General features: G+C 41.5%; 1 protein-coding gene across 4 annotated transcripts in view; it reads right to left on the minus strand.

Moving 5' to 3' along the window:
• Positions 1-3,454, minus strand: part of ACER3 (alkaline ceramidase 3) — a 162,623-nt gene extending 159,169 nt beyond the window's left edge. Inside the window, exon 1 of one of the 4 annotated variants that reach the window (XM_017948779.2) lies at positions 3,256-3,454. In XM_017948779.2, coding sequence (XP_017804268.1) covers positions 3,256-3,358 — 103 coding nt within the window. In that variant the 5' untranslated portion in view covers positions 3,359-3,454. The remainder of the gene's footprint in view (positions 1-3,255) is intronic. The other 3 variants (XM_031653093.1, XM_017948783.2, XM_017948781.3) reach the window with 3 other exon arrangements.
• Between the last annotated feature and the right edge of the window lie 9,672 nt (positions 3,455-13,126).

Here is a 13,126-nt window from a genome sequence, read left to right on the forward strand (position 1 = left end):
TACCTCTAACTTCTGGCACATCAAGTGGCTTATGATTTCACAATGAGAGACCTTTTTCCCTGGTCCTTACAATATGTTCAAACAAAAGGAATTTAAACTGATCTTGGCTGATGCTCGGAAGACAGTTTCAGGTGCTGAAAGTGACTGAGAACCACTGCCATATCTGAATATTCAATTCCCCAAACTCTTCATTATTCCCTAAAATACATATATTCTAATACTGAAAGACAGTTGAAAGATGGTTGAGTAAACTGAATAGTTGTTCAATTTGTCCTTTGTGAGAGCATAGTATTTCATATCTGTCTTCCTTTCTTTTCTAATTCAATATTGAATATAGGGGCAAAACAATGAATGTGTGATAAAAGTAATGATGAAAAGGTAACATGGATAGTAGCTTTAGAGTCAGACCTCAATGTGAATACTATCTCTACATCACTTATTGTAATCTTAGGTAAATTGTTTCTTAGAGCTTCAATGTCCTTATCTTTGAAATGGGGATAATAATACCTTCTTTTTGAAATTACTGCAAAGATCAAAAGAGATAAGATATATGAAGGGCTTAGCAAAGTGTAGTACATAGTGACCACTTAGATAATAGCTATTATTACATTACCTTTAATATTACCATCAATACTATCATTAATATAAATACTATCATGATGTTAAAATTGCATTTGCTTTAAACACATATTTTAAATATATTATTATTAATCAGCATATTTTTCAAAGATCAAATTCTCTTAGTCCAAGATATATTATTATAGATACTCATGACTTGCTATGGTAAGATGACTTGACCTCAACTTCCTCCAGATGATTTTCTCCCAAGGTGCATGCGCAAAGGGCTGCCAACATTCACTCATCCTCTTCTTGCAACCCCTCTGATTCCTATGTCAAAACCCTCCCTGCAGTCTGCTCAGAGTTTCCTCTTCTGAGCACATTGAGAAGAAATGTCATTTCCCATTTCTCAGAGCTATCTGCCAGAACACAGTATCTTGCTCTCTCATAGTCCACATGACTTAACTGCCAGTTTTCTCTCTTTGCATTTTTTATTTTATTTTTTTGTAGAAATAGGGTCTAACTCTTGCCCAGGCTGGAGTGCAGTGGCACAATTACAGCTCACAGCAACCTTGAACTCCTGGGCTCAAGTGATCTTCCCACTTCAGTCTCCTAAGTAGCTAGGACTACAGGCACAACCCACCATCCATATCTAATTGTTTTATTTTTTTATGGAGACAGGGTCTCATTATGTTGCCAGGCTGGACTCAAACTCCTGGCTTCAAGCAATACTCCTGCCTTGGCCTCCCAAAATGCTGGGATTACAGGCATGGGCCACGATGCCCAGCCCAGTGTTTTCTTTTGATTTGAATCCAAAACCTTGGTTCTAAACTAAGAGTCATTATTACCTGCATAGACCCATAAAGCTGCAAAGGATCTAAAGACCAACTAAGGCCAGCCCCTTTTCTCAACTAAATAAATTTTTCCTCCAAAAATATTCACGAGTTCATTGAACAATGTCTGATTTAACACTTTCAGTGACAGAATGTCCTCTGTCCCCCAAGCCAACCTTTCCCATATCATTGGTTAGAAGGTTTTTCCTTACATTGAAGTCAACTTTTCCCCATTACAGTTAGTTTCTGCCCATAGGCCCTAATTGCAGATTCTAAATAAATAAAATTATTCTATATGATAGCCCATCCAATATTTGAAGACTCTTGAATTTCTCTTTTCCATGTTACACATTTCCAGCACAGAGTGCATGATTTTACGTCTCTTCCCTCGTGGTCATTGTTCTCTGGACCAGGCATGGGCTTGCCAAAGTGATCTAACAACAAACTAACTGGTAAAGTGTTTCTTTTGCCAACATGTGGTTCCCAAGTAATTGCATTACAAATGATCCCTTTGCCCATATTTCTCCATGATTATGTAAAAATAATTAATTTAAACTAATAGTTCAAGAAAAGTGACTCTCAGCCTAAATCATGGTCATAAAAGAATAGTACTAAAGTCCTGAAAACTGCAAAAAGTGTTCTTTTTTTTTTTTTTTTGGAAACTTAGCCAATTACCAGAACAGAATAAAGTGGGACCATTTGTTATGATATGCTTGCCTCTTTCCTACAAAGCCAGGCACAGATGCCTGGGAGCAGGACTCAACAATGAGAAGGTTAGCTAAGAAGAGTCACTTCACGTCCTGAGAAGTAGATCCAACTAAAAGAAGGCAGTAATTGTTAGCCAAAGGATGTTCTCTGCACTTTGCCAGAAGCAGGCACCTAAAAGAAGAATCAAATATTGTGATCTCAAAACCTGATTAAATGATAGAAAAAGAAGGGGCAGATTTCTCCTAGCCTCGCAGGAAAAATCGCCCAGGAAAACAGACAGACACACACACAGGCACACAGAACAAGCCCAACCTGACCAGCAGTGCCTGACAGAGCAGCAGCTAAAGAAGAATTCTTAAATCCTCAGAAGGTGCAGTCGGTGGAAGTAGTGTCCTCAGATAACCCCTAACTCCTAGATAGTTGGATACGACAGAATGGATCGGGGACTTTGGTCCTTTGTACTCTTGGCAACCTGGCGGGAGCAGAAGGTACAGACTAGGTGCAAGATGCCTTCGACTCTTGGTGCAAGATGACAGTTGAATAATCACACTCAGAGAGCAGATGACCTCTGGTACTTTTAAGACAACCTGGGGGATAGGGGTGGGATGGTTCAGATCTCAGACTGGTGAAACTGTTTTCTGGAGGTGAGCGAGGAGGTCTAATATTCTAGTGAAAAGGGGAGGGAAAGGCGGTAGAATTCTCACGGATTGGGGGAAAGACGAAGCTAGGAACTGTCCCCTTCTGGTGGTGGCAACAGCAGAGCAGGTGCCCTGGGCCCTCATTCCAAGGGGCAGGGTCTTCCAATCTTCCAGCCTAGCCCCACTCCGCTCTCGGGCGGGAATTCCCATTCCTAACCCGGCTCCTCAGGGCTTCCCCCTTAGGTCCAGTAGGGGCTCCCCACTTCCCACTGCTCTTCTGCCCCCCCAATCCTCAGGCCCCCTTCCTCCCGCCCAGACCCCGGCACTCCTCCCTCTACGCAGTGGACTCCCGGCCCGCTCCTCTCAGCCTCCCGCTGGCCCAGGGCGCCGCATTCCAGCTCCCAGGGCCAGGCCTGGCACCTCCCCTCGCGGCCAGGTTCGCCCTTTGCCTTCCTCACACGGCGTCTTCTCAGCCCGGTGCCCTCTCGCCCCCGCTCCCCGCCTCAGGCCACACTCACAGAACTCGGCGATGTACCACGTCACGGAGTAGTTCTCCTCGCACCAGTCCAGCGTGGAGGTCGTGGGGCCCCAGTAGCCCTCCCGGTCCGCGGCCGGAGCCATCGCGCCGCCGCCACCGCCCAGGCGCTCGGCTCACTGTGCCGGGCTAGGCTGGCGACCAGGCCGGCTCCGGCCCAGCCCGCGCGCTTGCTCGCGCCCCGCCCTGCCCTGCCTCCCCGAGGGGCGGGGCCTGGCGCCGTTACTGACACTGCCCTGAGGGAGGCCCCGCCCACCGGCGCCGCTGGGCCGCGGGGCCGGGCCAGGCCTGACCTGGCGCAAGGCCCACTCGAAGGGCGCCGGCTGGCCCCGCCCCTCTTCCACCTTGGGCCGGGCAGGGACGTGATCCAGGAAGGGGCCGGGGGCCTGGGCTTCCTGGCCCGTGTAGACAAGCCAATGGCCGTAGGTTGGGGCTTCCTGACTTCGCAGAGGCTATTCTGTCAGGATGTGCCAGAGCTTCTATTTGTGTGTGTGTGGTTTGATTTAATCCGGGCGGGGGTGGTGTGTGGTTTGATTTAATCGGGGCGGGGGTGGGATGAATCCTTCTATCAAGCCCTTGCTTGATTAAACCTGTGCAGTGAAGCGCCTCTATGTCTTCCATTGAGCCACAGGCCTCAAATGGAGCCCCAAAACAGAGTACCCTCAACCAGTCCCCGCGATTCTCAGGAAATAAACCGTGATTTTCTGATAAAGGTTTAAGTGTCTCTTCGGGACAAAGGGAAAGGGTGAACAACCTAGGACCGACAAAAAAAGAAAAAAAGTAGGTTCTGAGATCCTAAAAAAAGAATGCTGCTAGCTAGAGCACTAAAGCAAAGTTTCCCTGCTTCGTTTGGGCCTCCAAGCACAGAGGTTTTCACGTTCTAGCTATAATTGTGCCCTGCTCTCCAGGCAACCAACAGCCTACCCCTACTTCTAACTTCAAAAGTCTAATACTCCCAGCCCCCGTCTGGGAGTATCGTAGACGGCAAAACCCCGTGTCTACGAAAAATACAAAAATTAGCCGTGCGCGGTGGCTCAGACCTGTGGTCCCAGCTACTTGAGAGGCTGAGGTGGGAGGATCACTTGAGCCCCCAGGTGGAGATTGCATGTAGTGAACTGAGATTGTGCCACTCCAGCCTGAGGTAACAGAGGGAGACCCTGTCTCTAAATAAATAAATAAATAAAAAGTCTAATACTTTACAGGTCTGCCAGAGAGCTCTTCCTAAAACAGATGCAACCGCCCTTGCCCCTAGTGTTCAGCTACACCAAACTCAAACTTTCCCCTCTCCTAGAATGTGCTGGGTCGCCTGCCTTTGCTCCCACAGTTCAACTGGGACAGCCTCTCTTCTCCGTTTGACCAACTCCCTACTCTTCTTTTAAAATCCAGCTCCCTGAAGCCGTCCCAGATGTTCACACCCTAGAGCTTCCTTGCCCTTTGTTCACATCCTACTGTGCTACATCCTGATCAGAGACCTTGCTTTCCATTCTTCATGGTCTTAGTATCAGGACTCTGCCTGAATACACAGTAAGAAATGAAGAGTGTAAATAAAGGATGATACAACTGCTATTTTAGAAAATAAATAAGTCAGATGTGGTGCAAGTCAAAGGTAAAAGAGAAGACAGAGAGATGAAGAGCCCACAGCCTTTCTACAAAATAACCATAGCCAATTAGCAGGGAATAGAGGCAGAACTTTTATTTGCTAGATGCAAAACCTAGGGAAGCAGTGTTTTTTTGTTTGTTTGGGTTTTTTTTTTTTTTTGAGACAGTCTTGATCTGTCACCAGGCTGGAGTACAGTGGCATGATCTCGGCTCACTACAACCTCCGCCTCCCGGGTTCAGCGATTGTCCTGTCTCAGCCTCTGGAGTAGCTGGGACTACAGGCGCGCGCCAACACGCCCAGCTAATTTTTGTAATTTTAGTAGAGACAGGGTTTCACCATGTTGGCAAGGCTGGTCTCGATCTCTTGACCTCGTGATTCACCGGCCTTGGCCTCCCAAAGTGCTGGGATTACAGGCGTGAGCCAACACGCCCGGCCAGAAGCAATGTATTTAATAGGAATAGTAGACTATTTGAAATTTTTCTTTTTTGAGACAGAGTCTCAATCTGCCGCCCAGGCTGGAGTGCAGTGGTGCCATCTTGGCTCGCTGCAACCTCTGCCTCCTGGGAATCGTGCCTCAGCACCTCCTCATCCCCATAGCTGGGATTACAGGACGCTGCCACCACACCTAGCTAATTTTTGTATTTTTAATAGAGACGAGATTTCACCATGTTGGCCAGGCTGGTCTCGAACTCCTGACCTCAAGTGATCCGCCCTCCTTGGTCTCCCAAAGTCCTGGGATTACAGGCCTGAGGTACACCCCGCCTGGCCTGAAATTTTTATTTTGAATGTCTTTGAGCTTCTGCTATATACCAGGCCCTGTTTGGCTGGCTGGGTGCTAGGACCACACAGAGGTAAACAGGAAAGATCCAAGAAGCCCATCTCCAGAGAGATAAAAGTCATTGAGGTGGCCGGGCGCGGTGGCTCACGCCTGTAATCCCAGCACTTTGGGAGGCCGAGGCGGGCGGATCACAAGGTCAGGAGATCGAGACCACGGTGAAACCCCGTCTCTACTAAAAATACAAAAAATTAGCCGGGCGCGGTTGTGGGCGCCTGTAGTCCCAGCTACTCGGGAGGCTGAGGCAGGAGAATGGCGTGAACCCGGGAGGCGGAGCTTGCAGTGAGCCGAGATTGCGCCACTGCACTCCAGCCTGGGCGACAGAGCGAGACTCCGTCTCAAAAAAAAAAAAAAAAAAAAAGACTTAATGTTTGTGTTAATGTTAATGCTGGGGGTATATAATGAGGCATGTCTAATCCCCTCTTCCACAATGCCAGAACTAGATTTTCTGATTAACTCTGAAATGTTCTTGGCCAAGAGGAGGAGTTCATTCAGATGGTAGGGGGGGTCTTATAATTTCATATTAGGTTTACATTTGCCAAGTTTTTCACCAAAACTAAAAGTTACTAAGAGTTAGCATTGTTCCATGTAATTGAGACTACTTAAGAAACAGTTTTACATCCAAGGTATTTTGACAAAAGATAATATGGCAAATTTGGTGGAGGCAGGTTTGTTTAGAGGGTTACAGGATTGTTTTAAGCCCGAGGTTTGAGCAAGTTGTGGAAGGTTTGTGAAACATTTAATATTGTAAAAGAAATTCTGTGTGTGTGCATATTGGCTAATGTTAAAAAAGTATTCAGATTTTTCATAAATTGAACATTAAAATAAAAGCACAACATGGTTTTCTTGGAACGTTGATCTGCTCTTTAACAGAAAATTGTAAAGAGTTATAGGAAAGTTTAATGAGACTCTTACCTCATGGTCAAACATTAAAATTGGGTAGATTTGTCTGTAAAGCTATATTAAGAATTGAGTTTGACATTAATAGTACCCTGATGCAAAGGTGAAATTTGGCTCTCTCTCTAGAACAAGATTTTCATGTGATATTAAGTAATGAGGAAAAGTTTCTGTTTGCCTTTTGAATAAGCTATAAGAAAAATAAGGAAAAGAAAAGAAACAGATTGTTTAGAAAGCTAAGTTTTCCCTCTATTAATGAGTATAGGTTTTTGCCTTTATTTAGTTTTGAGTTATTTTGGCTACATGGGTGACTTATGGTAACCTAGAATTCTATTTTATTATATAAAATGATTTAAACCTTTGATATTTGACAAACTTTCCGTAATCATATTATAAAGTGTCTCTTTTTCTTTCCTGATTCAACTTTTAGATATTAGTTCTCCTAAAGTTCAAAAATGACATATTTAATTTATATAATATATAAATCATACAGGAAGCATTGTCAAATATGAAATGGTGTTAGAATTTTTGTGCTGTATTTGTAAAAATATGTTATTACTATATATTCCAAAGTTATGGGAAACTTAATGTAATATTTCTTAGTGTACATTTTACATAATTATAATTGTTCTGTAAAATTCTTGTATGGAACAGAAGTAATAAAAATTTCTATTTAATTTTGGCTTATTAATAAAAAAAAAAAAAGTCATTGAGGTGTGGGGAAACATCTATTTCTAGTCATTTTATCTCGTCTTCTAAAACTTCTGTTTTGTTTATTTGTTTATATCGTAATCATGAGCATTTATAATTTATAAATGAATGAAATATTTATATTTGTGTGTGCTCAAAATGAATATGCAAAAACTCATACTCAAAAGTGATTTGCCGATGAGGTGTGCAATCAAAACACTGCAGAGACCACAACAATAGAGTATGATCATTCTTAGCTAGGAGTAAAAAAAATATTAGGGTGCTGTGGAACCCCCTATGTGAAAATAACCCCTAACCCAGCCAAGTGACTCAAGGCAGGATGAAGCTTTGGCTGAGTCAATACTCTGCACAGTGTTCATCAATAGTGAAAAAGGAAATCTACCATGACCAGGACAGAATTTAGGAGAGAGAAATTCCTCATCCAAGAGAGAAGTCGCATTGCAGAAGTTTCACTCAGAAAACACAAAATGAATTTCACAGTTCCTTCAGCAATATCTACCTTCCTTTTTCTTTTTTTCTAAAAAATTTCCCCCCTTGAGCATAAAAGCAATGCCTGGAAATGTAAGGGACCCAGACTAGTCAAAACTATCTCAAAAAGAACAAAGCTGGAGGACTTGTATTTCCCGATTTCAACACTTACTGTAAAACTATAGTAGTGAACACAGTGTAGTACTGGCATGAAGATAGACATGTAGATCAAAGGAATAGAATTAGAGTCCAGCAATAAACCCTTACATTTATGGTCAATTGATTTTTAACAAGGATGCCAAGACAATTCAATAGGGGACGAATAGTCTTTCAACAATTGGTGCTGGGACAACTGGATATGCACATGCAAAAGAATGAAATTAGAATGCTTCCTGTTACAATAAACAAAATTCAACTCAAAATAGATCATAGAACTAAATGTAAGAGCTAAAACTATAGAATTCTTAGAAGTTTGCATAAAAATAAATATTTGTAACCTTGGAGTAGGCAATGGTTTCTTATATAAAACACTAAAAACACAAGCGACAACAGGAAAAATAAATTGGACTTCATCAAAATTAAAAACTCCTTTGCTGAAAATGATGCCATCAAGAAAGTGAAAAGACAACCCACAGAATGAAAGAAATTATTTGCAAATCATATATCTTATATGAGACTTGTATCCAGAATATATAAAGAACTTGTAACTCAATAATTAGAAGACAAATATCTCCCAATAACCCTATTAAAGAATGAGTAAAGGATCTGAATAGACATTTCTCCAAGGAAGATATACAAATGATCAATAAAAACATGAAAAGATGTTCAACATAATTAGCCATTAGAAAAATGCAAATCAAAACCACAGTGAGATGCCACTTCATACACACTAGGATGGCTATAATCAAAAAGACAACAACAAATGTTGACAAGCATGTGGAGAAAGTGGAACCCTCAAACATCACTGGTATGTAAAATGGTGCAGCAGCTTTGAGAACTTTTTCAGTTCCTCAGAATGCTAAATGGAGTTATCATATGACCTAAGAAGTTTTACTCCTAGGTTATACACCAAGAGAATTAAAAACATATATCCACCAAAAACTTGTACAAGAATGATCGTAGCAGTATTACTCACAATAGCCAAAAAGTGGAAACACACTAAATGTCCATCAACTGATGAATAGATTAATAAGTGTGATATACCCATTCAATGAAATATTATTTTGCAATAGAAAGGAATGAAATGAAATACTGGTGCATGCTACAACATGGATGAACCTTGAAAATTTTATGCCTTATCAAAGATGCCAGACACCAAGGGGCACATACTGTGATTCCATTTATAATATATGGAACATCCAGAATAGGCAAATCTGGAGAGATAGAAAGTAAATCAGTGGTTGTCTAAGGCTGAGAAGGGGAGCAGGAACGGGAGGTGACTGTTAATGGGAATAAGGTAAGTTTAGGGGCTGATGAAAGTTTTCTAAAATTAAATTGTGGTGATAGTTACACAACTCTGTGAACATGCAAAAAAAAAAAAACCCACTGAAGTGTATACTTTAAATGGCTAATATGTATGATGTGTAAATTATATCTTAAAACTTTTATTTTATTTTATTTTATTTTATTTATTTTGAGATGCAGTTTTGCTCTTTTTGCCGAGGCTGGAGTGTAATGGTGTGATCTCGGCTCACTGCAACCTCTGCTTCCTGGGTTTAAGTGATTCTCTTGCCTCAACCTCCCAAGTAGCTGAGATTACAGGTGTGTGCCACCATGCCTGGCTAACTTTGTATTTTTAGCAGAGACCAGGTTTCACCATGTACGCCAGGCTGGTCTTGAACTCCTGACCTCAGGTGATCTGCCCACTTTGGCCTCCCAAAGTGCTGGGATTACAGGCATGAGCCAATGCACCCAGCCAAAACTTTTTTTTAAAGCAATATGTTCTTCAGTTGAAAAATTTAGAAAATACCAAAAAAAAAATTTAAAAAAAGAAATCGCTTGTAATCCCACCAACTAGTAATATCCATTGTCAACACTTAAGTATATTTTCTTCCATTATTTTATCTAATGATTTGTTTACATGATGGAGCTATTTTTGTCTTTATATTTCATATTCTTTCATAACCATTTCTCATACCATTAAATATGCTCATAAATATCACTTTAATAGTTACATTAAGGAGGGTGCAGGGGATGATGCCTATAATCCCACCACTTTGGGAGGCCAAACTGGGAGGATCTCTTGAGCTCAAGAGTTCAACACCAGCCTGGGCAACATAGCCAGACCCTGTCTCTACAAAAAATTTTAAAATTAGCTGGCTGTGTTGGTGTGTGCCTGTAGTCCCAGCTACTCAAAAGTCTGAGACAAGAGGGTGCCTGAGCCCAGGAGTTTGAAGTTACAATGACATATTATGTGCCACTCCACTCCAGCCTGGGCAACAGAGTGAGACTCTGTTTCTTTAAAAAAAAAAAAAAAAAGTAGTTCCAATTTTATAAATAAATCACAATTTACTTGATTATGATATATTACTATTCGCTTACTACTGGGTATTTAGGTTATTTCCAATGCCAATATTTATTTTCAACTAACAACCCCAATTTTGAAAGCTTTCAACTAGATTCCTACTGAAAATTATTTTTACCAGTTTAAATATGACAAAAGAAATCCAAGCTAAAATTAATTTTTCCATATGAGATATGTTGTACCATTTCACAATTGCAAAGGAAAATTTGAAACCACAAAAAGCAAATGTGTAGGCTCACCACAGAATAAGTGATCTTAAGATCTACAAATTACCTCTTGGCCTCTCTTACAGCTCAGTGCATTCATGGCAGCCCCTCAACACTGCCTGGCCACCTCTCTGTGGGAGACATGGAGTGTCACCAAAAGACAACAGACCTCAACCTGGGGACAGAACCCTAGCCTTTCTGGGAAGGCTCCCCTGACCCCCAGACAGGGTTGAAGAGCCTCCTGTGTTCTCCTGCAGACCCTTGGTTTCCCTCTGCCGTACCCCTCTCGCTCTTGGTAATAGTCTGTTTAGGAGTTAGTCTTCCAGAGCCTGTCCCACTCTATCTCTGTATCTTCACCTGGACCTGACACAGGATTGCGCTCAGGAGATATTCATAGAACAATATAACAATAGTGTTTTTCAAACATTTACCATGGGCTAGACCCTGTTCTGAGTTTTATGTATAAGTGTATAAACTCAGTAAAATCTTACAGCAATCCTATGAGGTAGACACTGTTCCTTTTCTCATTTCACAGTTAGAGACATTAAAGTACAAACAGGTTAAGTTACTTGCCCAAATATATATAACTAGTTCATAGCAGAGCCAGGATTTAAATCTGTCAGGAGGGCTTTAGAGCACAGGTGTTTAATAGCTACATTAAGAAAAATTGCTAATGGATTTGTGAAATCTTGATAATTAAGCCTACTTAGAGGATTTTGAGGGATCTAGAGAGCACTCACGAGGGTAAGTGCCATTAGTATAGAAATCATATGTCGCCACAGTATGCCTAACACACAGCTTGCTGCAGATTACATCGCCAATAAATACACAGTGAATGAGTGCTATAAAAAGGCAAGGATGAGAAAAGGCACAAGAGAATACTAATTTTAAAAATGTTATTACATTTATTATTTACTTTCTCTGTTTAATATAACCAGTAATGTATGTTCCTTATGGAAAATTTAAAAATACAGATGAGAAATAATAATTTTATTATGAATATATAATATACTAGGATAATATATATAACCTATGTAAAGTATTCAGAAAAATAATGAAATGAATTTTGACATAGCCATCACCCAGTTTAAGAGATGGACCTTCGCCAATTCCTTGAACTCCTGTGTATCCTTCTTCAATCTCATCACTTTCCTTTCTCCATAAGCAATCACCCTCCTGAATTTTGTTTTTATCATTCCTTTACTTTTCTGTATACTTTTATCATATAAATGTATCCCTGAACATATATTTTGCATGTTTTTGAGTTTTATATAAGTAGACTCGCATGGAATGTATTACTTGGAGACTTGCTGTTTTTTTTTTTATCAAAATACTATACTTTTAAGATTCATCCATGTTGTTGCATAAGGCTTTAGTTTATTTATTTTTACTCTTATTTTTTATTTTGTTAGAGACAAGGTCTCGCTCTGTCCCCTAGGCTAGAGTGCAGTGGCACATTATAACTCACTGTAACCTTGAACTCCTGGCTCAAGAGATCCTCTCGCCTCAGTCTCCTGAGAAACTAGGACTATAAGCACATCACCATGGCTCACTAGTTTTTATTTTTTAATTTAATTTTTTTTTTTTTGAGACAGAGTCTTGCTCTGTCACCCAGGCTGGAGTGCAGTGGCGCGATCTCAGCTCACTGCAAGCTCCACCTCCCGGGTTCACACCATTCTCCTGCCTCAGCCTCCCGAGTAGCTGGGACTACAGGTGCCCACCGCCACGCCCGGCTAATTTTTTGCATTTTTAGTAGAGACGAGGTTTCACCGTGTTAGCCAGGATGGTCTCGATCTCCTGACCTCGTGATCCGCCCATCTCGGCCTCCCAAAGTGCTGGGATTACAGGCGTGAGCCACTGCGCCCGGCCTATTATTTTTTAATTTTTTTGTAGAGACAGAGTCTGGCTACTTTGCCCAGGGTGGTCTCAAACTTCTGGCCTCAAGTGATCCACCTTGGCCTCCAGACTGTTGGGATTACAGGTGTGAACCACTACGCCTGGTCAAGTTTTACTCTTTTATGGCCTTCTTTTGTATGACAATACCACAATGTATTTATCAATTCTCCTAAGATGAATATGAAGTTGTTTTTCACTTTTGCTATTATAACCACTACCATCCTGATGTTTATTTTTACATACTTCTGACACACGTACAAGCGTATTACCTTTGGCAGGTTACCTATGAATGAACGTTTGCACGTTTTCAAATTAGTGGATAATGCCAAACGTTGTACCAATTTACATTTTCAGAATTAAATTGTATTTCACACTGAAAACATATTTATACAAAAAAAAATCCACAATGAAAAAATATGTCAAGAATCACCTGAGGCCGGGCACAGTGGCTGATTCCTGTAATCTCTGTGCTTTGGGAGGCCAAGGTGAGACAATTGCTTGAGGCCAGGAGTTCAAAATCAGCCTGCGCAACATAGTAAAATCTACCTCTACAAAACAATTAAAAATCAGTCAGGTGTAGTGGCACAGGCTTATAGTTCTAGCTACTTGAGAGACTGAGGTGGGAGGACTTCTTGAGACTGGGAGTTCGAGGCTGCAATGAGCTATGATCACACCACTGCACTCCAGCCTGGGCAACAGAGCAAGAGCAGGATCCTG

Source organism: Papio anubis, chromosome 12, assembly GCF_008728515.1.
Source record: "Papio anubis isolate 15944 chromosome 12, Panubis1.0, whole genome shotgun sequence".
NCBI classification, from domain to species: Eukaryota; Metazoa; Chordata; class Mammalia; order Primates; family Cercopithecidae; genus Papio; species Papio anubis.